The 26713-nt window shown below is 41.9% G+C and overlaps 1 protein-coding gene across 2 annotated transcripts in view; it reads left to right on the top strand.

Moving 5' to 3' along the window:
- Window positions 1-26713, top strand: part of LOC139750919 (uncharacterized) — a 190670-nt gene that overhangs the window by 132537 nt on the left and 31420 nt on the right. For both annotated transcript variants that reach the window (XM_071665811.1, XM_071665812.1), the window contains one exon: window positions 21604-21723. In XM_071665811.1, the coding sequence (XP_071521912.1) occupies window positions 21604-21723 (120 nt within the window). The remainder of the gene's footprint in view (window positions 1-21603; window positions 21724-26713) is intronic.

Below are 26713 nucleotides of genomic sequence, written 5' to 3' on the forward strand. Positions count from 1 at the left end.
TCGTGGCCAACATCTCCGAAGCCCACTTCCCCCAGTCCAATGGATAGTGCATTAGTGATGGCACAGGCAGCTACACAGATGTTGAAGGTAGCCTGCACAACAGCAAAGTGACTCCTCAACACCCCCTCCAAGAGAGGGGGATAATTCACCTACACATCTTACAGCAGGAAGACAGTTGCAAGATGGTGTCTAGGTGCCCCAGCAACATTCTTGGGCACCATTATGTGATAAACTAGTGATGGAGAACTGCTCTATGGAACAGGGAGTGGGCCTTAGAAGAGATCTAGGCTTGAATGCAGGGTGGCCCAGCAGGTGAAGCTGCTACACTGCCCCAGCTGTCCGTGGGCACCCGTCAGCTTGCAGGACATCTCTTCAAAGGTGTGGGAGAGCAAGAATGATTGTGGAGGTGAAGCCGCATAGACAGTACCGACTTCACCTTATCCCCTAGGTTTTGCCAAACCCAACGACACCCATGGGTAAACAGGAGTACCCACCAGCAGCGGCTTTGCCTGCAGTTGTGGCGACACCCAGCCTAAGGTGGTGGTGCCCTCACCATGTGAGACACTGCCCTGCACACTTGCAAGATTATGTTTGTGATGACTCCTGTGAAGATTAAACACTGATTTGTAATGTCATTTTTGTTCTGTTCATATGTAAGGGAAGTGTATTGTTGCTGAGCAGTGATTTGTGTGTATATTTGCCTTATGCCTTGTCGAATGTTAATTTCATTTTTTTTTTTTTGTTGTTTTCTTGTTTACAGCTTTGTTTTTGTTTTATCAAAATGACACATTTAGTTATCAAAATCTCAGGATGGGGAGTGTAGGGTTTAGCGTGTGGTACAAAAGTTGGTTGGCAGGCATCCAGCAACGTGGGAATGCTTGCCGGGCAGCTTGAGGCAGGAGTCAGACTGGGATAGAGGTGATGCTCCCACTCTCCTATGAAAGGATACTTCTTTAAGTAAAGTTAGGATGGACTTCCTGCTTTCATTGCACCTCTTATAATCACTGAATTGTAAGGATTGTGAAATTGATTTATAAATAGTCACAATTCTGAAATAATAGAAACACTCTGTATACAATCTGACCACATGATAGCTTGAGACAGACTGAGACTGAAAAAAAAAAGCGGGTCTACCCCATGCTACCAAAATCAAATGTGATATGAAAAGTGCATGCTGCTGCATTTGATATTCTTTACTTTTATTTTTCTATCATTAATTTTGTTTATGTTAGCTGAGACTGCATTTGCAGCTGAGGCTCTAATCAATGCCATCCCATGAACAATACCTGTATTCAAAAAGGGAAACAGGAGTCAAGCAGGGAGTGCTCATCCTCCTCGAAGGCTCAGAATGGGGTGTCTGAATGTGTGTGGATGTAACAGATGAGAAAAAGTGTGGATGTAACCGAGATGAGAAAAAAAGGAGAGATAAGTAGCATGTTTGAGGAAACAAACCTAGATGTTCTGGCTCTGAGTGAAATGAAGCTCGAGGGTAAAGGGGAAGAGTGGTTTGGGAAAGTCTTGGGAGTAAAGTCAGGAGTTGGTGAGAGGATAAGAGCTAAGAAAGGAATAATGATACTCCTAAAGCAGGACTTGTGGGAATATGTGATACAGTGTGAGGAAGTGGGAATATATGATAGAGTGTGAGGAAGTAAATTGTTGTGGGTAAAACAAAGTGGTTGAAGAGAGATGGGTGATTATTAGTGCCTATGCACTAGATCATGAGAGGCAAGTGTTTTGGGAGCAGTTGAGTGAGTGTATTAGCAGCTTTGATGAATAACTACCAGTTATTGTGATGGGTGATTTGAATGAAAAGTTGAGTAACAGCAGTTGAGGGTAAAATTAGTGTACATGGGGTGTTTAGTGTTGCAAATGGAAACGAAGAGCTTGTGGATTTGAGTGCTGAAAAAAGACTGGTGATTGGGAATACCTGGTTTAAAAAAGGAGATATAAATCCCTGAAGATAGGGGAGAAAGAATACTTCCCACACATTCCTCATGTGTCGTAGAATGCGACTAAAGGGGACTGGAGCGGGAGGCTAGAAACCCTCCCCTCCTTGTATTTTAACTTTCTAAAAGGGGAAACAGAAGAAGGAGTCACGCAGGGAGTGCTCATCTTCCTCGAAGGCTCAGATTGGGGTGTCTAAATGTGTGTGGATGTAACCAGGATGAAAAAAAAGGAGAGATAGGTAGCATGTATGAGGAAAGGAACCTTAATGTTCTGGCTCTGAGTAAAACGAAGCTCAGGGGTGAAGGGGAGGAGTAGTTTGGGAATGTCTTAGGAGTAAAGTCAGGGTTTGATGAGAGGACAAGAGCAAGGGAAGGAGTAGCACTACTCCTGAAACAGGAGTGGTGGGAGTATGTGATTGAGTATGAGAAAGTAAACTCTAGATTGCTATGGGTAAAACTGAAAGTTGATGGAGAGAGATGGGGGATTATTGGTGCATATGCAACTGGGCATAAGGAAATCATGAGAGGCAAGTGTTTTGGGAGCAGCTGAGTGAGTGTGTTAGTTTTGATGCACGAGACTGGGTTATAGTGATGAGTGATTTGAATGCAAAGGTGAGTAATGTGGCAGTTGAGGGAATAACTGGTGTACATGGGGTATTCAGTGTTGTAAATGGAAATGGTAAAGAGCTTGTAGATTTGTGCGCTGAAAAAGGACTGGTGATTGGGAATACCCAGTTTAATAAGAGAGATATACATAAGTATATGTATGTAAGTAGGAGAGATGGCCAGAGAGCATTATTGGATAACGTGTTAATTGATAGACATGTGAAAGAGAGACTTTTGGATGTTAATGTACTGAGAGGTGCAACTGAAGGGATGTCTTATCATTATCATGTGGAGGTGAAGATTTGTAGAGGTTTTCAGAAAAAAACAGAAAGTGTTGGGGTGAAAAGAGTGGTGAGAGTAAGTGAGCTTGGGAAGGAGACTTGTGTGAGGAAGTACCAGGAGAGACTGAGTACAGAATGGAAAAAGGTGAGAACAAAGGAGGTAAGGGGAGTGGGGGAGGAATGGGATGTATTTAGGGAAGCAGTAATGGCTTGCGCAAAAGATACTTGTGGCATAAGAAGCGTGGGAGGTGGGCAGATTAGAAAGGGTAGTGAGTGGTGGGATGAAGAAGTAAGATTATTAGTGAAAGAGAAGAGAGAGGCATTTGGACAATTTTTGCAGGGAAATAATGCAAATGAGTGGGAGATGTATAAAAGAAAGAGGCAGGAGGTCAAGAGAAAGGTGCAAGAGGTGAAAAAGAGGGCAAATGAGAGTTGGGGTGAGAGAGCATAATGAAATTTTAGGGAGAATAAAAAGATGTTTTGGAAGGAGGTAAATAAAGTGCATACGACAAGGGAAGAAATGGGAACATCAGTAAAGTGGGCTAATGGGAAGGTGGTAAAAAGTAGTGGTGATGTGAGATGGCGTGAGTATTTTGAAGGTTTGTTGAATGTGTTTGATGATAGAGTGGCAGATATAGGGTGTTTTGGTCGAGGTGGTGTGCAAAGTGAGAGGGTTAGGGAAAATGATTTGGTAAACAGAGAAGAGGTAGTAAAAGCTTTGCGGAAGATGAAAGCCGGTAAGGCAGCAGGTTTGGATGGTATTGCAGTGGAATTTATTAAAGAAGGGAGTGACTGTGTTGTTGACTGGTTGGTACAGCTTTTTAATGTATGTATGACTAATGGTGAGGTGCCTGAGGATTGGTGGAATGGTTGCATAGTGCCAGTGTACAAAGGCAAAGGGGATAAAGGTGAGTGCTCAAATTACAAAGGTATAAGTTTGTTGAGTATTCCTGGCAAATTATATGGGAGGGTATTGATTGAGAGGGTGAAGGCATGTACAGAGCATCAGATTGGGGAAGAGCAGTGTGGTTTCAGAAGTGGTAGAGGATGTGTGGATCAGGTGTTTGCTTTGAAGAATGTGTGTGAGAAATACTTAGAAAAGCAAATGGATTTGTATGTAGCATTTATGGATCTGGAGAAGGCATATGTTAGAGTTGATAGAGATGCTCTGTGGAAGATATTAAGAATATATGGTGTGAGAGGCAAGTTGCTAGAAGCAGTGAAAAGTTTTTATCGAGGATGTAAGGCATGTGTACGTGTAGGAAGAGAGGAAAGTGATTGGCTCTCAGTGAATGTAGCTTTGTGGCAGGGGTGCATGATGTCTCCATGGTTGTTTAATTTGTTTATGGATGGGGTTGTTTTGGAGGTGAATGCAAGAGTTTTGGAAAGAGGGGCAAGTATGCAGTCTGTTGTGGATGAGAGAGCTTGGGAAGTGAGTCAGTTGTTGTTCGCTGATGATGCAGCGCTGGTGGCTGATTCAGGTGAGAAACTGCAGAAACTGGTGACTGAGTTTGGTAAAGTGTGTGAAAGAAGAAAGCTGAGAGTAAATGTGAATAAAAGGAAGGTTATTAGGTACAGTAGGGTTGTGGGACAAGTCAGTTAGGAGGTACGTTTTGATGGAGAAAAACTGGAGGAATTGAAGTGTTATAGATGTCTGGGAGTGGATTTGGCAGCGGATGGAACCATGGAAGCGGAAGTGAGTCATAGGGTGGGGGAGGGGGTGAAAGTTCTGGGAACATTGAAAATGTGTGGAAGGCGAGTAGTTTATCTCCGAAAGCAAAAATGGGTATGTTAGAAGGAATAGTGGTTCCAACAATGTTATATGGTTGCGAGGCATGGGCTATAGTTAGAGTTGTGTGGAGGAGAGTGGGTATGCTGGAAATGAGATGTTTGAGGACAGTATGTGGTGTGAGGTGGTTTGATCAAGTAAGTAATGAAAGGGTAAGAGAGATGTGTGGTAATAAAAAGAGTGTGGCTGAGAGAGCAGAAGAGGGTGTTTTGAAATGGTTTGGTCACATGGAAAGAATGAGTGAGGAAAGATTGACCAAGAGGATAAATGTGTCAGAGGTGGAGGGAGCGAGTAGAAGTGGGAGACCAAATTGGAGTTGGAAAGATGGAGTGAAAAAGATTTTGAGTGAATGGGGCCTGAACATGCAGGAGGGTGAAAAGCGTGCAAGGAATAGAGTGAATTGGAACGATGCGGTATATCGGGGTCGACGTGCTGTCAATTGATTGAACCAGGGCATGTGAAGCATGTAAAGTTTTGTGGGACCTTGATGTGAAAAGGGAGCTGTGGTTTCGGTGCATTATACATGACAGCTAGAGACTAAGTGTGAACGAATGTGGCCTTTGTTGTCTTTTCTTAGTTCTACCTCAAGCACATGCGGGGGAGGGTGTTGTCATTTCATGTGTGGTGGGGTGGCAACGGGAATGAATAAGGGCAGACAGTATGAATTATGTACATGTGTATATATGTCTGTGTCTGTATATTTATGTGTACGTTGTGATGTATAGGTGTGTATATGTGTGTGTGTGGACGTGTATATATATACATGTGTATGTGGGTGGGTTGGGACATTCTTTCGTGTGTTTCCTTGCGCTACCTCGCTAACACAAGAGACAGCGACAAAGTATGATAAAAAAAATAATATAATAAATAAGTATATGTATATGAGTAAGAGAGATGGTCAAAGGGCATTATTGGATTACATGTCATGTAAAAGAGAGACTTCTGGAAGTTAATGTACTGAGAGGGGCAGCTGGAGAGATGTCTGATAGCTATCTTGTGGAGGTGAAGATGAAGATTTGTAGAGGCTTTCAGAAAAGAATAGATGTTGGGGAGGAGAAAGTGGTGAGAATAAGTGAGCTTGGAAAGGAGACTTGTTTCAGGAAGTTCCAGGAGAGATTGAGTTTACAATGGCAAATGATGTGAAGGGAGTGGGTGAGGAATGGGATGCATTTAGGAAAGCATTGATGGCCTCCGCAAAAGATGCACGTGGTATGAGAGAGGTGGGAGGTGGGCAGTTTAGAAAGGGTAGTGAGTGGTGGGATGAAGAAGTTAGAGTGTTAATGAAAGAGAAAAGACATGCGTTTGGATGACATTTGCCGGCAAGTAGTGCAATGACTTGGAGATGTTTAAAAGAAAGTGGCAAGAGGTCAAGACAAAGGTGCAGGATTTGAAAAAGAGGGCAAATGAGAGTTTGGATGGGAGAGTATAATTAAATTTTAAGGAGAATAAAAAGAAGTTCTGGAAGGAGGTAAATAACGTGCCTAAGAAAGGAGAACAAATGGGAACGTCGGTGAAGGAAGCAAGTGGGGAAGTGATAACAGATAATTATGAAGTGAGTATTTTCAAGGTTTGTTGAATGTGTTTGATGATAAAGAGGGCGATATAGTGTGTTTTGGTTGGGGTGGTGTATGAAGTGAGATAGTCAGGGAGAATGATTTGGTGAAGAGAGAAGAGGTAGTGAAAGCTTTGCGGAAAGTGAAATCTGGCAAGGCAGCGAGTTTGGATGGTATTGCAGTGGAATATATAGAAAAAGGAGGTGACTGTACTGTTGATTAGTTGGTAAGGATATTCATTGTATGTATGGACCATGGTGAAGTGCCCGAGTATTGGCGGAATGCATACATAGTGCTGCTGTACAATGGGAAAGGGGACGAAGGTGAGTATTCAAACTACAGAGACGTAAGTTAGTTGAGTATTCCTGGGAAATTATATGGGAGGGTATTGACTGAGAGGGTAAAGGCATGTACAGAGCATCAGATTGGGGAGGAGCAGTGTGGTTTCAGAATTGGTTGAGGATGCGTGGATCAGGTGCTTGCTTTGAAGAATACATGTGAGAAATACTTCAAAAAACAAATGGATTTGTACGCAGCTTTTATGGATCTGGAGAAGGCATACGATAGGATTGATAGAGATGCTTTATGACAGGCTTTAAGAGTTATAGTGTGGGAGGTAAGATGCTATAAACAATGAAGTTTATACCATGGATGTAAGACGTGTACGAGTAGGAAGAGTGGAAAGTGATTGGTTCCCAGTGAATGTTGGTCGACAGCAAGGTTGTGTTGTGTCCCCATGGTGATTTAATTTGTTTATAGATGGGGTGATTATAGAGGTAAATGGGAGAGTTTTGGAGAGAGGGGTGGGTATGCAGTCTGTGGTGGATGAGAAGTCCTGCAAGGTGAGTCAGTTGTTCTTTACCAATGATACAGCTTTAGTGGCTGATTCGTGTGAAAAACATCAGAGGTTGGGGACTGAGTTTGAAAAGTGTGTGAAAGGAGAAAGTTGAGAATATATGTGAATAAGAGCAAGGTTATTATGTTCAGTAGGGTTGAGGGACAAGTTAATTGGGATGTAAGTTTGAATGGAGAAAAATTGGAGGAAGTGAGGTGTTTTAGATATCTGGGAGTGGAATAAGCAGTGGATGGAACCATGGAAGCATAAGTGAGTCAGAGGTTGGGGGAAGGGGCTAAGACTCTGGGAGCAATGAGGAATGTCTGGAAGGAGAGAAATTTATCTTGGAGAGCAAAAATGGGTATGTTTGAAGGAATAGTAGTTCCAACAATGATATGTAGATGTGAGGCTTACACTATATATAGTGTTGTATGGAGGAGGGTGAATGTGTTGGCAATGCAATGTTTGAGGTGTGAGGTGGTATCATCGAGCAAGTAATGAAAGGGTAAGAGAGACATGTGGTAATAAAAAGAGTGTGGTTGAGAGAGCAGAAGAGGATGCATTGAAATGGTTTGGTCACATGGAGAGAATGAGTGAGGAAAGATTGACAAAGAGTAAATATGTGTCGTAGGTGGAGGATCTGGAGAAGACATATTAAAGAGTTGATAGAGATGCACTGTGGAAGAATTAAGAGTATATGGTGTGGGAGACAAGTTGCTAAAGGCAGTGAAAAGTTTTTATCGAGGATGTAAGTAATCTGTATGAGTAAGAAAAGAGGAAAGTGGTTGGTTCTTAGTGAATATTGGTTTGCAGCAGGGATGCGTGATGTCTCCATGGTTGTTTGATTTGTTTATGGATGGGGTTGTTAGAGAGATGAATGCAACAGTTTTGAAGAGAGGGGCAAGTATGGAGTCTGTTGTGGATGAGAGGGCTTAGGAAGTGAGTCAGTTGTTGTACGCAGATGGTACAGTGCTGGTGGCTGATTCGGGTAAGGAACTGCAGAAGCGGTGACTGAGTTTGGTAAAGTGCGTGAAAGAAGAAAGCTGAGATTAATTGTGAATAAGAGCAAGGTTATTAGGTACAGTAGGGTTGAGGGACAAATCAGTTGGGAGGTAAGTTTAAATGGAGAAAAACTGGAAGAAGTAAAGTGTTTTAGATGTCTGGGAGTGGATTTGGTAGTGGATGGAACCATGGAAGCAGAAGAAAGTCAGAGTGGGGAGGGGGCAAAAGTTCAGAGAATGTTGAAGAATGTGTGGAAGGCGAGAACATTATCTTGGAAAGCAAAAATGGGTATGTTTGAAGGAATACTGGTTCGAAAAATGTTATATGGTTGCAAGGCATGAGCTATAGATTGGGTTGTGCAGAGGAGAGTGGATGTGTTGGAAATGAGATGTTTAAGGACAGTATGTGGTGTGAGGTGGTTTGATCGAGTAAGTAATGAAAGGGTAAGAGATATGTGTGGTAATATATAAGTATGTATATATTATTTCCTTTGTCCCTGTCTCCCACGTTAGTGAGGTACCGCAAGGAAACAGATGAAAGAATGGCCCAACCCACCCATATACACATGTATATACATACACGTCCACACTGGCAAATATACATACCTATACATCACAACGTATACATATGTATAAACACACACACAGACATATACATATATACACATGTACATAATTCATACTTGCTGCCTTTATTCATTCCCATCGCCACCCCGCCACACATGAAATAAAAACCCCCTCCCTTCTCATGTGTGCGAGGTAGCGCTAGGAAAGACAACAAAGGCCCTGTTCGTTCACACCCAGTCTCTAGCTGTCATGTAATAATGCACCGAAACCATAGCTCCCTCTCCACGTCCAGGCCCCACAGAACTTTCCATGGTTTACCCCAGACGCTTCACATGCCCTGGTTCAATCCATTGACAGCACGTTGACCCTGGTATACCACATCGTTCCAATTCACTCTATTCCTTGCGTGCCTTTCACCCTCCTGCATGTTCAGGCCCTGATCACTCAAAATCTTTTTCACTCCATCTTTCCACATCCAATTTGGTCTCCCACTTCTCCTCGTTCCCTTCACCTCTGACACATATATCCTCTTGGTCAATCTTCCCTCACTCATTCTCTCCATATGACCAAACCATTTCAAAACACCCTCTTCTGCTCTCTCAACCACACTCTTTTTATTACCACATGTCTCTCTTACCCTATTATTACTTACTCGATCAAACCACCTCACGCCACATATTGTCCTCAAACATCTCATTTCTAGCACATCCACCCTCCTGCGCACAACTCTATCCATAGCTCACGCCTCGCAACCATACAACATTGTTGGAACCACTATTCCTCCAAACATACCCATTTTTACTTTCCGAGATAATGTTCTCGACTTCGACACATTCTTCAAGGCTCCCAGAATTTTCGCCCCCTCCCCCACCCTATGATTCACTTCTGCTTCCATGGTTCCATCTGCTGCCAAATCCACTCCCAGATATCTAAAACACTTCACTTCCTCCAGTTTTTCTCCATTCAAACGTACCTCCCAATTGACTTGACCCTCAACCCAACTGTACCTACTGTACCTTGCTCTTATTCATATTTACTCTCAACTTTCTTCTTTCACACACTTTACCAAACTCAGTCACCAGCTTCTACAGTTTCTCACATGAATCAGCCACCAGGGCTGTATCATCAATGAACAACAACTGACTCACTTCCCAAGCTCTCTCATCCACAACAGACTGCATACTTGCCCCTCTTTCCAAAACTCTTGCATTCACCTCCCTAACAACCCAATCCATAAACAAATTAAACACCCATGGAGACATAACACACCCTTGCCGCAAACCTACATTCACTGAGAACCAATCACTTTCCTCTCTTCCTACACGTACACGTATTTTAACTTTCTAAAAGGGGAAACAGAAGAAGGAGTCACGCGGGCGGTGCTCATCCTCCTCGAAGGCTCAGATTAGGGTGTCTAAATGTGTGTGGATGTGACCAAGATGAGAAAAAAGGAGAGATAGGTAGTATGTTTGAGGAAAGGAACCTGGAGGTTTTGGCTCTGATTGAAACGAAGCTCAAGGGTAAAGGGGAAGAGTGGTTTGGGAATGTCTTGTGAGTAAAGTCAGAGGTTAGTGAGAAGACAAGAGCAAGGGAAGGAGTAGCACTTCTCCTGAAACAGGAGTGGTGGGAGTATGTGATAGAGTGTAAGAAAGTAAACTCTAGATTGATATGGGTAAAACTGAAAGTTGATGGAGAGCAATGGATGATTATTGGTGCATATGCACCTGGGCATAAGAAAGATCATGAGAGGCAAGTGTTTTGGGAGCAGTTGAATGAGTGTGTTAGTGGTTTTGATGCATGAGACCGGGTTATAGTCATGGGTAATTTGAATGCAAAGGTGAGTAATGTGGCAGCTGAGGGAATAATTGGTATACATGGGGTGTTCAGTGTTTTAAATGGAAATAGTGAAGAGCTTTTAGATTTGTGTGCTGAAAAAGGACTGGTGATTGGGAATACCTGGTTTAAAAAGAGAGATATACATAAGTATACGTATGTAAATAGGAGAGATGACCAGAGAGTGTCATTGGATTACGTGTTAATTGATAGGCACGCAAAAGAGAGACTTTTGGATGTTAATGTGCTGAGAGGTGCAAGTGGAGGGATGTCTGATCATTATCTTGTGGAGGCGAAGGTGAAGATTTGTAGAGGTTTTCAGAAAAGAAGAGAAAATGTTAGGGTGAAGAGAGACTTGAGAGAGGGAAGGAGACTTGTGTGAGGAAGTACCAGGAGAGACTGAGTACAGAATGGAAAAAGGTGAGAAAAAGGAGGTAAGGTGAGTGGGGGAGGAATGGGATGCATTTAGGGAAGCAGAGATGGCTTGCGCAAAAGATGCTTGTGGCATGAGAAGCGTTGGAGGTGGGCATATTAGAAAGGGTCGTGAGTGGTGGGATGAAGAAGTAAGATTATTAGTGAAAGAGAAGAGAGAGGCATCTGGACGATTTTTGCAGGGAAATAATGCAAATGTGAGGGAGATGTATAAAAGAAAGAGACAGGAGGTCAAGAGAAAGGTGCAATAGGTGAAAAAGAGGGCAAATGAGAGTTGGGGTGAGAGAGTATCATTGAATTTTAGGGAGAATAAAAAGATGTTCTGGAAGGAGGTAAATAAAGTGCGTAAGACAAGGGAACAAATGGGAACTTCAGTGAAGGGGGCTAATGGGGAGGTGATAACAAGTTGTGGTGATGTGAGAAGGAGGTGGAGTGAGTATTTTGAAGGTTTGTTGAATGTGTTTGATGATAGAGTGGCAGATATAGGGTGTTTTGGTCGAGGTGGTGTGCAAAGTGAGAGGGTTAGGGAAAATGATTTGGTAAACAGAGAAGAGGTAGTAAAAGCTTTGCGGAAGATGAAAGCTGGCAAGGCAGCAGGTTTGGATGGTAGTGCAGTGGAATTTATAAAAAAAAAGGGGGTGACTATATGGTTGACTGGTTGGTAAGGTTATTTAATGTATGTATGATTCATGGTGAGGTGCTTGAGGATTGGTGGAATGCTTGCACAGTGCCATTGTACAAAGGCAAAGGGGACAAAGGTGAGTGCTCAAATTACAAAGGTATAAGTTTGTTGAGTATTCCTGGTAAATTATATGGGAGGGTATTGATTGAGAGGGTGAAGGCATGTACAGAGCATCAGATTGGGGAAGAGCAGTGTGGTTTTAGAAGTGGTAGAGGATGTGTGGATCAGGTGTTTGCTTTGAAAAATGTATGTGAGAAATACTTAGAAAAACAAATGGATTTCTATGTAGCATTTATGGATCTGGAAAAGGCACATGATAGAGTTGATAGAGATGCTCTGTGGAAGGTACTAAGAATATATGGTGTGGGAGGCAAGTTGTTCGAAGCAGTGAAAAGTTTTTATCGAGGATGTAAGGCATGTGTACATGTAGGAAGAGAGGAAAGTGATTGGTTCTCAGTGAATGTAGGTTTGCAGCAGGGGTTTGTGATGTTTCCATGGTTGTTTAATTTGTTTATGGATGGGGTTGTTAGGGAGGTGAATGCAAGAGTTTTGGAAAGAGGGGCAAGTATGAAGTCTGTTGGGGATGAGAGAGCTTGGGAAGTGAGTCAGTTGTTGTTCGCTGATGATGCAGCACTGGTGGCTGATTCATGTGAGAAACTGCAGAAGCTGGTGACTGAGTTTGGTAAAGTGTGTGAAAGAAGAAAGTTAAGAATAAATGTGAATAAGAGCAAGGTTATTAGGTACAGTAGGGTTGAGGGTCAAGTTAATTGGGAGGTAAGTTTGAATGGAGAAAAACTGGAGGAAGTAAAGTGTTTTAGATATCTAGGAGTGGATCTGGCAGCGGATGGAAACATGGAAGCGGAAGTGAATCATAAGGTGAGGGAGGGGGCGAAAATCCTGGGAGCCTTGAAGAATGTGTGGAAGTCGAGAACATTATCTCGGAAAGCAAAGATGGGTAAGTTTGAAGGAATAGTGGTTCCAACAATGTTGTATGGTTGTGAGGCGTGGGCTATGGATAGAGTTGTGCACAGGAGGATGGATGTGCTGGAAATGAGATGTTTGAGGACAGTATGTGGTGTGAGGTGGTTTGATCGAGTAAGTAATGTAAGGGTAAGAGAGATGTGTGGAAATAAAAAGAGTGTGGTTGAGAGAGTAGAAGAGGGTGTTTTGAAATGGTTTGGGCACATGGAAAGAATGAGTGAGGAAAGATTGACCAAGAGGATATATGTGTCGGAGGTGGAGGGAACGAGAAGTGGGAGACCAAATTGGAGGTGGAGAGATGGAATGAAAAAGATTTTGAGTGATCGGGGCCTGAACATGCAGGAGGGTGAAAGGCGGGCAAGGAATATAGTGAATTGGATCGATGTGGTATACCGGGGTCGACGTGCTGTCAATGGATTGAATCAGGGCATGTGAAGCGTATGGGGTAAACCATGGAAAGTTCTGTGGGGCCTGGATGCGGAAAGGGAGCTGTTGTTTCGGGCATTATTGCATGACAGCTAGAGACTCACTGTGAACAAATGGGGCTTTGTTGTCTTTTCCTAGCACTACCTCGCACACATGAGGGGGGAGGGGGATGTTATTCCATGTGTGGCGAGGTGGCGATAGGAATGAATAAAGGCAGACAGTGTGAATTGTGTGGATGTGTATATATGTAGGTGTCTGTGTGTGTATATATATGTGTACATTGAGATGTATAGGTTTGTATATTTGCATGTGTGGACATGTATGTATATATATATATATATGTGTATGGTGGTGGGTTGGGCCATTTCTTTCGTCTGTTTCCTTGCGCTACCTCGCAAACGCGGGAGACAGCGACAAAGCAAATATGAATATATATATATATATATATATATATATATATATATATATATATATATACAAAGCTTAAGAGAAAAATATGAACTGTATATTTGAAGGACTAGAGGTCGACATTGTATGATTACCTTAAAGCTTTTTGAAAATGGTAACAATAGACTCAAACTTCTCATTACCTGGCAAAATGTTTTAGTATAGTTCAACTGGTAGGTGCTAATTTATTTGAGTAGAGATCACTCATTGAGAGTTTGTGTGTGTGTGTATGCATGTAAGTTTTATTGAATAATCTATTTTTGTGTAGAATTATGTTTTCCATTTTTTTTGTGCTGTACATAAAACTTAGTCTATCTTGTAATCAGTGATAGTACCAGCAACAGGTTAGTTGACTTCACTTTTGTCATGTTGTTAGATGAGATTTGAATCTTAGGTACTGATTTCTCTCTCTTGCTGCTGTTGTTTAATTCCATCACTTGGAGGACAAGACTCATAATTCTCTTGGGAGAATGTCAAACTACATGCATGATTACCTTGTGGCCTGAGTTATCTTGAAATGTACTTTGTACAAGTCATTAATTCTGATATCAGTTTTCCCTTCAGGGTTGACATTTTAAAGCTCCATAGGGGAAGATAACTCTTCATTTGACATGTATCATACATACTGTTGAGTACAGAATCTCTTCCAAATGTACAGTTAGAGGTATTTAAGGTACTCGCTAGACTATGTAAAGGATATGATTTATTTCTGAAACGATTGAAACACTAGATGTAAGATTGGATATGATTTATTTCTGAAACGATTGAAACACTAGATGTAAGATTGAATATTGCTTGGTATTACTTTTTCCTGTTTAAGATTGTATTTACAATTGTATTTTGAACCTTTACCAAAGTTTGACCCTTTAACATTTTTGCAGAAAATTAGGTGGTAAAAGGTCTTGAGATTTGAAATGCCTTTAATAGCTTTTGTTTTTATCAAAGAGTTAAGTAAATTTGCTGGATAAGTGGATTCACTTTGTTACCGCCTTTAGTTGTCCCATATGAATAAAAGCTAAAGTAATTTTGTGCATCGAAAAGGGGTTCATGGTTAGTTTTGGAGAAGCTTTCTTACATCTTCCTTGAAAAGCTTAACATCCATCTACGCCCATTTACAAATGTTAATTTGTACACATACATATAAATGTGTTCACAGACACATTCATATGGTTGCTTACAGGTACATGTGTACAAATTCACATTAAAGAACATGTATGAAACCTTTTAATGCAGTTGGGGTTTATATATTTTGAGCGATTGGGGCCTGAACATGCAGGAGGGTGAAGGTGTGCAAGGGGTAGAGTGAAGTAGAATGATGTAGTATATAGGGGTCGACGTGCTGTCAATGGATTGAACCAGGGCATGTGAAACGTCTAGGGTAAACCATGGAAAGTTTAGTGGGGCCTGGATGTGGAAAGGGAGCTGTGGTTTTGGTGCATTATACATGACAGCTAGAGACTGAGTGTGAACGAGTGTGGCCTTTGTTGTCTTTTCCTGGCACTACCTCTTGTGGGGGAGGGGGGTGTCATTTCATGTGCGACGGGGGGTGGATGGGGGCAGCAGGTGTGAATTGTGTACATGTGTGGGTATGTATATGTCTGGGTATGTATATATAAATCCCTGGGGATATGGGAGAAAGAATACTTCCCACATTTTCCCTGTGTTTCATAAAAGGTGACTAAAAGGGGAGGGAGTGGGGGACTGGAAATCCTTCTCTCTCTTTTTTTTTTTAATTTTCCAAAAGGGGAGCAGAGAAGGGGGCCAAGTGAGGATATTCCCTCAAAGGCTCAGTCCTCTGTTCTTAGTGCTGCCTCGATAATGCGGCAAATGGCATATAGTATTAGAAAATGTATATATATGTATACATTGAAATGTATAGGTATATGTGTGTGTGTGTGTGGATGTGTTTGTATATACATGTGTATGTGGGTGGGTTTGGCCCTACTTTTGTCTGTTTCCTTGCAGTACCTCGCTAACCCAGGAGACAGCCACAAAGTATAATAAATAAAGAAATACATATACTTGCCTCTCTCTCCAGAACTCTTGCATTCATCTCCCTAACCATCTCATCCATAAACAAATTAAACAACCATGGAGGCATCATGCACCTGTGCCGCAAACCAAAATTCACTGGGAACCAATCACTTTCCTCTCTTCCTACTCCTTGGTAAAAACTTTTCACTGCTTCTCAGCATTATCCTTAAACATTTCATTTCCAAAACATCCACACTCAACTGCGCATCTTTATCAATAGCCCATGCCTCACACCCATACAATATCATCGGAACTACTATTCCTCAAGCATAACCATTTTTGCCTCTCATATAATGTTCTCTCATTCCCATTCCATACATTCTTCAGCACCTCCAAAACCTTTGCCCCTTTCCTCTCCCTTATGCTCCGTTGCCCTGCGCTCTTTTCCTGTAGATACACATGTAGTATCAGTATACTGTATGACCTATGATCCTGGTCATTGGACATGGCCAGCTTCCTGTGTATTTTCAGGAGCCTTATAAAGATAGAAGGGACTCCTGGACAGGAAAGAAAATATGTACATACAGTATTACTGTAAAGGGTAACACCACAAGTGAAGAGTCACCTTTACCGATGTTGTACCGTTGTTAATGGATAAAAAGAACGAGTCATGTCAAGGATATGCTCACTTCAAAATGGTTAATAATTTTCTTTGAGCCGCAAGAAGTTTATAAAAGGAGTTCTGAGGTTATATTATAAATACTGGTATATATATATATATATATATATATATATATATATATATATATATATATATATATATATATCCCTGGGGATAGGGGAGAAAGAATACTTCCCACGTATTCCCTGCGTGTCGTAGAAGGCGACTAAAAGGGGAGGGAGCGGGTGGCTGGAAATCCTCCCCTCTCGTTTTTTTTTTTTTGATTTTCCAAAAGAAGGAACAGAGAAGGGGGCCAGGTGAGGATTTTCCCTCTAAGGCCCAGTCCTCTGTTCTTAACGCTACCTCGCAAACGCGGGAAATGGCGAATAGTATGAAAAAAAAAAAAAAGAATATATATATATATATATATAAGTATACGTATGTAAGTAGGAGAGATGGCCAGAGATCGTTTTTGGATTACGTGTTAGTTGATAGGTGCATGAAAGAGAGACTTTTGGATGTTAATATGTTGAGGGGTGCAACTGGAGGGATGTTTGATCATCATCTTGTGGTGGTGAAGGTGAAGATTTGTAGAGGTTTTCAGAAAAGAAGAGAAAATGTTAGGGTGAAGAGAGTGGTGAGAGTAATTGAGCTTAGGAAGTAGACTTGTGTGAGGAAGTACCAGAAGAGACTGAGTGGAGAATGGAAAAAGTTGAGAGCAAAGGACGTAAAGGGAGTCGGGGAGGAATGGGATGTATTTGCGGAAGCAGTGATGGCTTGCGCAAAAGATGTTTGTGGCATGAGAAGCGTGGGAGGTCAGCAGATTAGAAAGGGTAGTGAGTAGTGGGATGGAGAATTAAGATTATTAGTGAGAGAGAAGAGAGGCATTTGGACGATTTTTGCAGGGAAATACTGCAAATGAGCGGGAAATATATAAAAGAAAGAGACAGGAGGTCAAGAGAAAGGTGCAAGAGATGAAAAATAGGGCAAATAAGAGTTGGAGTGACAGAGTATTGTTAAATTCTAGGGACAATAAAAAGATGTTTTGGAAGAAGGTAAATATAGTGTGTAAGACAAGAGAACAAATGGGAACACCGGTGAAGGGGGTGGGAGGTAATAACAAGTAGTGGTGATGTGAGAAGAAGATGGAGTGAGTGTTTTGAAGGTTTGGTGAATGTGTTAGATGATAGAGTGGCAGATATAGGTTGTTTTGGTCGATGTAGTGTGCAAAGTGAGAGGGTCAGGGAGAATGATTTAGTAAACAGAGAAGAGGTAGTAAAAGCTTTGTGGAAGATGAAAGCCGGCAATCAGCAGGGTTGGATGTTATTGCAGTGGGATTTATTATAAAACTGGGTGACTATGTTGTTGACTGGTTGATGAGGATATTCATTGTATGTATGGCTCATGGTGAAGTGCCTGAGTATTGGCGAAATGCATGCATATGAATAGTGCCATTGTACAAAGAAAAAGGGGATAAAGGCGAGTTTTCAAATTTCAGAGGTGTAAGTTTATTGAGTATTCCTGGGAAATTATATGGGAGGGTATTGATTGAGAGGGTGAAGGCATGTACAGAGCATCAGATTTGTGAAGAGCAGTTGGTTTCAGAAGTTGTAGAGTATGTGTGGATCAGGTGTTTGCTTTGAAGAATGTGTGTGATAAATACTTAGAAATACAAATGGATTAGAAAGGGTAGTGAGTGGTGGGATGAAGAAGTAAGATTATTAGTGAAAGAGAAGAAAGAGGCATTTGGATGCTTTTTGCAGGGAAATAATGCAAATGAGTGGGAGATGTATAAAAGAAAGAGGCAGGAGGTCAAGAGAAAGGTGTAAGAGGTGAAAAAGAAGGCAAATGAGTGTTGGGGTGAGAGAGTATCATTAAATTTTAGGGAGAATAAAAAGATGTTTTGGAAGGAGGTAAATAAAGTGCATAAGACAAGGAAACAAATGGGAACTTCAGTGAAGTGGGCTAATGGGGAGGTGATAACAAGTAGTGGTGATGTGATAAGGCGATGGAGTGAGTATTTTCAAGATTTGTTGAATGTGTTTGATGATAGAGTGGCAGATATAGGGTGTTTTGGTCGAGGTGGTGTGCAAAGTGAGAGGGTTAGGGAGAATGATTTGGTAAACAGAGAAGAGGTAGTAAAAGCTTTGCGGAAGATGAAAGCCGGCAAGAAAAGGGGGTGACTGTATTATTGACTGATTGGTAAGGTTATTTGATGTATGTATGACTCACAGTGAGGTGCCTGAGGATTGGAGGAATACTTGCATAGTGCCATTGTACAATGGCAAAGGGGATAAAAGTGAGTTCTCAAATTACAGAGGTATAAGTTTGTTGAGTATTCGTGGGAAATTATATGGGAGGGTATTGATTGAGAGGGTGAAGGCATGTACAGAGCATCAGATTGGGGAAGAGCAGTGTGGTTTCAGAAGTGGTAGAGGATGTGTGGATCAGGTGTTTGCTTTGAAGAATGTATGTGATTAGAAAAGCGAATGGATTTATATGTAGCATTTATGGAGAAGGCATATGATAAGTTGATAGAGATGCTCTGTGGAAGGTATTAAGAATATATGGTGTGGGGGGCAAGTTGTTAGAAGCAGTGAAAAGTTTTTATCGAGGATGTAAGGCTTGTGTACCTTTAAGAAGAGAGGAAAGTGAATGGTTCTCGGTGAATGTTGGTTTGCGGTAGGGATGTGTGATGTCTCTATAGTTGTTTAATATGTTTATGGATGGGGTTGTTAGGGAGGTAAATGCAAGAGTTTTGGAAAAAGGAGCAAGTATGCAGTCTGTTGTGGATGAGAGAGCTTGGGAAGTGAGTTAGTTGTTGTTCGCTGATGATACAGCTCTGGTGGCTGATTCGTGTGAGAAACTGCAGAAGCTGGTGACTGAGTTTGGTAAAGTGTGTGAAAGGAGAAAGCTGAGGGTAAATGTGAATAAGAGGAAGGTTATTAGGTACAGTAGGGTTGAGGACAAGTCAATTGGGAAGTCAGTTTGAATGGAGAAAAACTGGAGGATGTGAAGTGTTTTAGATATCTAGGAGTGGATTTGGCAGCGGATGGAACCATGGAAGCGGAAGTGAATCATAGGGTGGGGGAGGGGGCGAAAGTTGTGTGAGCGTTGAAGAATGTGTGGTAGTTGAGAACATTATCTCGGAAAGCAAAAATAGGTAAGTTTGAAGGAATAGTGGTTCCAGCAATTTTATATGGTTGTGAGGCGTGGGCTGTGGATAGAGTTGTGTGGAGGTGGATGGATATGCTGGAAATGAGATGTTCGAGGACAATATGTGGTATGAGGTGGTTTGATCGAGTAAGTAATAATAGGGTAAGAGAGATGTGTGGTAATAAAAAGAGTGGTTGAGAGAGCAGAAGGGGGTGTTTTGAAATGGTTTGGTCACATGGAGAGAATGAGTGAGGAAAGATTGACCAAGAGGATATATGTGTTGGAGTTGGAGGGAACAAGGAGAAGTGGGAGACCAAATTGGAGGTGGAGAGATGGAATGAAAAAGATTTTGAGTGATCGGGGCCCAAACATGCAGGAGGGTGAAAGGCATGCAAGGAATAGAGTGAATTGGAACGATGTGGTATACTGGGGTCGACGTGATGTCATTGGATTGAACCAGTGCGTGTGAAGCGTCTAGGGTAAACCCTGGAAAGTTGTGTGGGACCTGGATGTGGAAATGGAGCTGTGGTTTCAGTGCATTATGCATGACAGCTAGAGACTGAGTGTGAACGAATGTGTCCTTTGTTGTCTTTTCCTAGTGCTACCTCTTACGCATGCGTAGGGAGGGGGTTGTTATTTCATGTGTGGCGGGGTGGTGATGGGAATGAATAAAAGCAGACAGTATGAATTTTGTACATGTGTATGTATGTATATGTCTGTGTGTGTGTGTATATATATATATGTATACGTTGAGATGTATAGGTATGTATATTTGTGTGTGTGGACGTGCATGTATATACATGTGTATGTGGGTGGGTTTGGCCATTCTCTCTTCTGTTCCCTTGCACTACCTCGCTAACGCGGGAGACAGCAAGAAAGCAAAATTAACAAGTAAATAACAAATGGATTTGTATGTAGCATATATGGATCTGGAGAAGGCATATGATAAGAGTTGATGGAGATGCTCTTGAAGGGATTAAGAGTATATGGTGTGGGAGGCAACATGCTGGAATTAGTGAAAAGTTTCTATTGAGGATGTAAGGCATGTGTACGAGTAGGAAGAGAGGAAAGTGATTGGTTCTCATTGAATGTTGGTTTGCAGCAAGGGTGCATGATTTCTCCATGGTTGTTTAGTTTCTTTATGGATGGGGTTGGTAGGAAGGTGAGTGCAAGAGTTTTGGAGAGGGGGCAATTATGCAGAGTGTTGTGGATGAGAGAGCTTGGGAAGTGAGTCAGTTGTTGTTTGCTGATGATACAACACTAGTGGCTGATTTGGCTGAGAAACTGCAGAAGTTGGTGACTGAGTTTGGTAAAGTGTATGAAAGAAGAAAGCTGAGGGTAAATGTGAATAAGAGCAAGGTTATTAGGTACAGTATAGTTGAGGGCCAAGTCAATTGGGAAGTAAGTTTGAATGGAGAGAAATTGCAGGAAGTGAAGTGTTTTAGATATCTGGGAGTGGATTTGGCAGCGGATGGAACCATGGAAGTTGAAGTGAGTCGCAGGGTGGGGGAGGGGCGAAAGTTCTGGGAGCAATGAAAAATGTGTGGAAGGCGAGAACATTTTTATCAAGGATGTAAGGCGTGTATAAGTAGGAAGAGGGGAAAGTTATTGGTTCCTAGTAAATGTCCGTTTGCAGCAGGGGTGTGTGATGTCTCCATGTTTGTTTGATTTTTTATGGGGTTGTTAGGGAGGTGAATGCAAGAGTTTTGGAGAGAGGGGCAAGTATGTAATCTGTTGATGGATGTGGATGAAGACTGGGTTATGGTTCCAACATCACTATTGACACTTCTAAGTCAATATGTATTTTTATTCTTGCGAGAAGTTTTTTGTTTGAGCTCGCTGTCAAGTTGCATTCCTGTTGCCCGGTAGCTGGGTTTTCTTTCTGCCTCTCTCACACATCGACTGCTGGCATTTTGTCTGCAAACACAGTCTCTCCTGGTCACACATAACACTTGACAACATTCAACTTACACAACTCATTCTTTGTAACTCTAGATTTTCCTGCAGTGAGCTCTGCACTACCCCTTCGTTCAGTTAAAATGTTAGGTGCAATAGATATAAGTGGTAGATAGGAACATTAGACAGGAGCATCAGGGAAAAAAGTTGGGGCAGAGTAGTAGGGAGGAGCATTAGGCAGAATTAGTAGACTGGAACATTAGGTAAGAAGGTTAGGCAAACACATTAGATAGAATAATCTGCTGAAACATTTGGTAAAAGTCTCTCAAAACACTGCACTAGAGTTGCCCATTGCCAATGGCCTGTTAAGGTCGAGGCACTAAAGGTTAAGAAGCAGCATTGAATATCAGCAATTATATAGGAACTTTTGATGTAGCCACCCCTTTTAAGGAGTTTCCAGAGGGAATGAGCATCAGAGATGTAGATAGATGGTAGAAATAACCAATTAGAATCCCTGACAATAACTTTTCTTTTTAGGAATCATTGGCAACACTGGTAGCTGAGCAACACAGGGTGGAGGCAAAGCTTAGACAGGAAGAAGAAGATCGTCAGTTGGCAGTGACTTTGCAGAGAGAATTTAACCAGCAGATGCGAAAGGTAAGTTTATTTTTTCCACTGTTATCTGTAATTATCCCTGGGGATAGGGGAGAAAGAATACTTCCTATGCATTCCTCACATGGCGTAGAAGGCAACTAAAGGGGATGGGAGTGAGGGGCTGGAAACCCTTCCCTCCTTGTATTTTAACTTTCTAAAAGGGGAAACAGAAGAAGGAGTCACGCGGGGAGTGCTCATCCTCCTCGAAGGCTCAGATTGAGGTGTCTAAATGTGTGTGGATGTAACCAAGATGAGAAAAAAGGAGAGATAGGTAGTATGTTTGAGGAAAGGAACCTGGATGTTTTGGGTCTGAATGAAACGAACCTCAAGGGTAAAGGGGAAGAGTGGTTTAGGAATGTCTTGGGAGTAAAGTCAGGGGTTAGTGAGAGGACTGGAGCAAGGGAAGGAGTAGCAGTACTTCTGAAACAGGAGTGGTGGGCGTATATGATAGAGTGTAAGAAAGTAAACTCTATATTGATATGGGTAAAACTGAAAGTGGATGGAGAGAGATGGATGATTATTGGTGCATATTCACCTGGGCATGAGAAGAAAGATCATGAGAGGCAAGTGTTTTGGGAGCAGCTGAGTGAGTGTGTTAGTAGTTTTGATGCACAAGACTGGGTTATAGTGATGGGTGATCTGAATGCAAAGGTGAGTAACATGGTAGTTGAGGGAATAATTGGTATACATGGGGTGTCCAGTGTTGTAAATGGAAATGGTGAAGAGCTTTTAGATTTATGTGCTGAAAAAGGACTGGTGATTGGGAATACCTGGTTTAAAAAGAGAGATATACATAAGTATACTTATGTGTGTAGGAGAGATGGCCAGAGAGCGTTATTAGATTACGTGTTAATTGATAGACGCACGAAAGAGAGACTTTTGGATGTTGATGTGCTGAGAGGCGCAACTGGAGGGATGTCTGATCATTATCTTGTGGAGGTGAAGATTTGTAGAGGTTTTCAGAAAAGAAGAGAGAATGTTGGGGTGAAAAGAGTGGTGAGAGTAAGTGAGCTTGGGAAGGAGACGTGTGAGGAAGTACCAGGAGAGACTGAGTACAGAATGGAAAAAGATGAGAACAAAGGAGGTAAGGGGAGTGGGGTAGGAATGGGATGTATTTGGGGAAGCAGTGATTGCTTGCGCAAAAGATGCTTGTGGCATGAGAAGCGTTGGAGGTGGGCAGATTAGAAAGGGTAGTGAGTGGAGGGGTGAAGAAGTAAGATTACTAGTGAAAGAGAGAGGCATTTGGACATTTTTTGCAGGGAAATAATGCAAATGAGTGAGAGATGTATAAAAGAAAGAGGCAGGAGGTCAAGAGAAAGGTGCAAGAGGTGAAAAAGAGGGCAATTGAGAGTTGGGGTGAGAGAGTATCATTAAATTTTAGGGAATATAAAAAGATGTTTTGGAAGGAGGTGAATAAAGTGCGTAAGACGAGGGAACAAATGGGAACTTCAGTGAAGGGGGTTAATGGGAAGGTGATAACAAGTAGTGGTGATGTGAGAAGGAGGTGGAGTGAGTATTTTGAAGGTTTGTTGAATGTGTTTGATGATAGAGTGGCAGATATAGGGTGTTTTGGTCGAGGTGGTGTAGGAGATGGAGTGAGTATTTCGAAGGTTTGTTGAATGTGTTTGATGATAGAGTGGCGGATATAGGGTGCTTTGGTCGAGGTGGTGTGCAAAGTGAGAGGGTAAGGGAAAATGATTTGATAAACAGAGAAGAGGTAGTAAAAGCTTTGCGGAAGATGAAAGCCGGCAAGGCAGCGGGTTTGGATGATATTGCTGTGGAATTTATTAAAAAAGGTGGTGACTGTATTGTTGACTGGTTGTTAAGGTTATTTAATGTATGTATGACTCATGGTGAGGTGCTTGAGGATTGGTGGAATGGTTGCTTAGTGCCATTTTACAAAGGCAAAGGGGATAAAAGTGAGTGCTCAGATTACAGAGGTATAAGTTTGTTGAGTATTCCTGTGAAATTATATGGGAGGGTATTGATTGAGAGGGTGATGGCATGTGCATAGCATCAGATTGGGAAAGAGCAGTGTGGTTTCAGAAGTGGTAGAGGATGTGTGGATCAGGTGTTTGCTTTGAAGAATGCATGTGAGAAATACTTAGAAAAGCAAGTGGATCTGTATGTAGCATTTATGGATCTGGAGAAGGCATATGATAGAGTTGATAGAGATGCTCTGTGGAAGGTATTAAGAATATATGGTGTGGAAGGCAAGTTGTTAGAAGCACTGAAAAGTTTTTATTGTGGATGTAAGGCATGAGTACGTGTAGGAAGAGAGGAAAGTGATTGGTTCTCAGTGAATGTAGTTTTGCGGCAGGGGTGTGTGATGTCTCCATGGTGGTTTAATTTGTTTATGGATGGGGTTGTTAGGGAGGTGAATGCAAGAGTTTTGGAAAGAGGGGCAAGTATGAAGTCTGTTGTGGATGAGAGAGCTTGGGAAGTGAGTCACTTGTCGTTCACTGATTATACAGCGCTGGTGGCTGATTCGTGTGAGAAACTGCAGAAGCTGGTGACTGAGTTTGGTAAAGTGTGTGAAAGAAGAAAGCTGAGAGTAAATGTGAATAAGAACAAGGTTATTAGGTACAGTAGGGTTGAGGGACAAGTCAATTGGGAGGTAAGTTTGAATGGAGAAAAGCTGGAGCGAAGTGAAGTGTTTTAGATATCTGGGAGTGGATTTGGCAGCGGATGGAACCATAGAAGCGGAAGTGAATCATAGGATGTGGGAGGGGGCGAAAGTTCTGGGAGCGTTGAAGAATGTGTGGAAGTCGAGAACATTATCTCGAAAAGCAAAAATGGGTATGTTTGAAGGAATAGTGGTTCCAACAATGTTATATGGTTGTGAGGCGTGGGCTATGGATAGAGTTGTGCGGGGGAGGGTGGATGTGCTGGAAATGAGATTTTTGTGGACAATATGTGGTGTGAGATGGTTTGATCGAGTAAGTAATAATAGGGTAAGAGAGATGTGTGGCAATAAAAAGAGAGAGAGAGCAGAAGAGGGTGTTTTGAAATGGTTTGGTCACATAGAGAAAATGAGTGAGGAAAGATTGACCAAGAGGATATATGTCAGAGGTGGAGGGAACGAGGAGAAGTGGGAGACCAAATTGGAGGTGGAAAGATGGAGTGAAAAAGATTTTGAGTGATCGGGACCTGAACATGCAGGAGGGTGAAAGGCGTGCAAGGAATTGATTGAATTGAAACAATATGGTATACCTCTGTCAACATGCTGTCAATGGATTGAACCAGGGCATGTGAAGCGTCTGGGGTAAACCATGGAAATTTCTGTGGGGCCTGGATGAGGAAAGGGAGCTATGGTTTCGGTGCATTATTACATGACAGCTAGAGACTGAGTGTGTGCGAAAGTGGCCTTTGTTGTCTTTTCCTAGCGCTATCTCGCGCACATGTGGGGGGAGGGGGTTGTTATTTCATGGATGGGGTGGCGATGGGAATGCATAAAGGCAGACAGTATGAATTGTGTTTATGTGTATATATGTATATGTCTGTGTGTGTATATATATGTATACTTTGAGATGTATAGGTATGTATATTTGCATATGTGGATGTGTATGTATATACATGTGTATGTGGGTGTGTTGGGCCATTCTTTCATCTGTTTCCTTGTGCTGCCTCGCTAATGCGGGAGACAGCGACAAAGAAAAATAGAATTGAATCTATAATTTATGTATATATCATGCAGCTCAACAGAATTTTTCATGGTCAGATATGACTTTTCCTTTATGTTGTGGTGTTGCCAGACTCCACCTGATTGAGGTTACACTTCAAGTGAAAAGACACCTTTGATGGGGCTGGATCATTTGAGTAGATTCTTATCAAAGATCTCACTCTGAAGGAAGTAGTGCTACAGGAGCTGTTAAAAAGGTCCTAAGTAACACCAGGACTCTTTCACGGAAATTGGTCCTTGGGGTAAATATGAATAAGATTATATATGAGCAGTAGTTTCAGTATTTGAATTTTACCCTTTCACCCTTTATCCTCATCCCTCATTACAAATGGTCAAATGTGACATTAACTTATTTTTTTTCAAACTTTTTACCATAACCAAAACCAAAGCCAAACCAAAGCCTTTTTCTCGTGCCATCTGTACATCTTCCCTTGTCTGTCTACAGTATCTCCTTTTGTCTCTCATTCTTGTTCACTGTTCCTCTTATTAATGAGGTAGGAACAGACAAAGAAAAGGCCTCGTTTGCTCACATCCATTTTCTAGCTGTCATATGTAATGCACCAAAATCATAGTCCAGTCCATTGCCATGCCCCATGGATCCTCTCATGGTCTCCTCCAGCTGCATCAAAATCCTTGGTTCAGTTTACTGACAGCACATCCCCCAGGTATACCACATCACTCAATTTCACTGTGTCTCATGCATACCTTTCACACCCCTGAATGTTTAGACTCTGGTTACTAAAAATCTTCCATGGTTTCATTCTCTGCCATATTCACATCCAGGTATCAGCAAGACTTTACTTCCTTCAAATTTTCCTTATTCAGACTCATCCCCCCATTAACCTATCTCTGATATATCTGATAATTTTATTCACATTACTCTTAACTTCCTCCTTTTATACTTTCTCCCAAACACAGACACCAACTTCTGCAGTTTTTCACATAAATCTGTTACCAGTGCTGTGTCAGAAGAAAACAACAAACGACCCACTTCCCTGGCTATCCTTTTCCCTTAAAGACTTCATACCTGCCTCCTCTCCAAGACATTTGCATTTACTTCCCTCACCACTCCATCAATAAATAAATTAAACAGCCATTGTGACATCAAACATACTTGCTGCAGGCCCATCTTCATATGGAACACACCCAGCTCTCTACCTATTCATACACACACCTTCCACTCCTGATAAAAAGTCCTCACTGCTTCGAGTAGCTTTCTTCTCATGCCATATCTTGGTACACCTTCCACAAAGCATCTCTTTCAACCCTGTCATGTGCTTTCTCCGGATCCGTAAATGCCACATACAGATC

Source organism: Panulirus ornatus, chromosome 10 (genome assembly GCF_036320965.1).
Source record: "Panulirus ornatus isolate Po-2019 chromosome 10, ASM3632096v1, whole genome shotgun sequence".
NCBI lineage: Eukaryota > Metazoa > Arthropoda > Malacostraca > Decapoda > Palinuridae > Panulirus > Panulirus ornatus.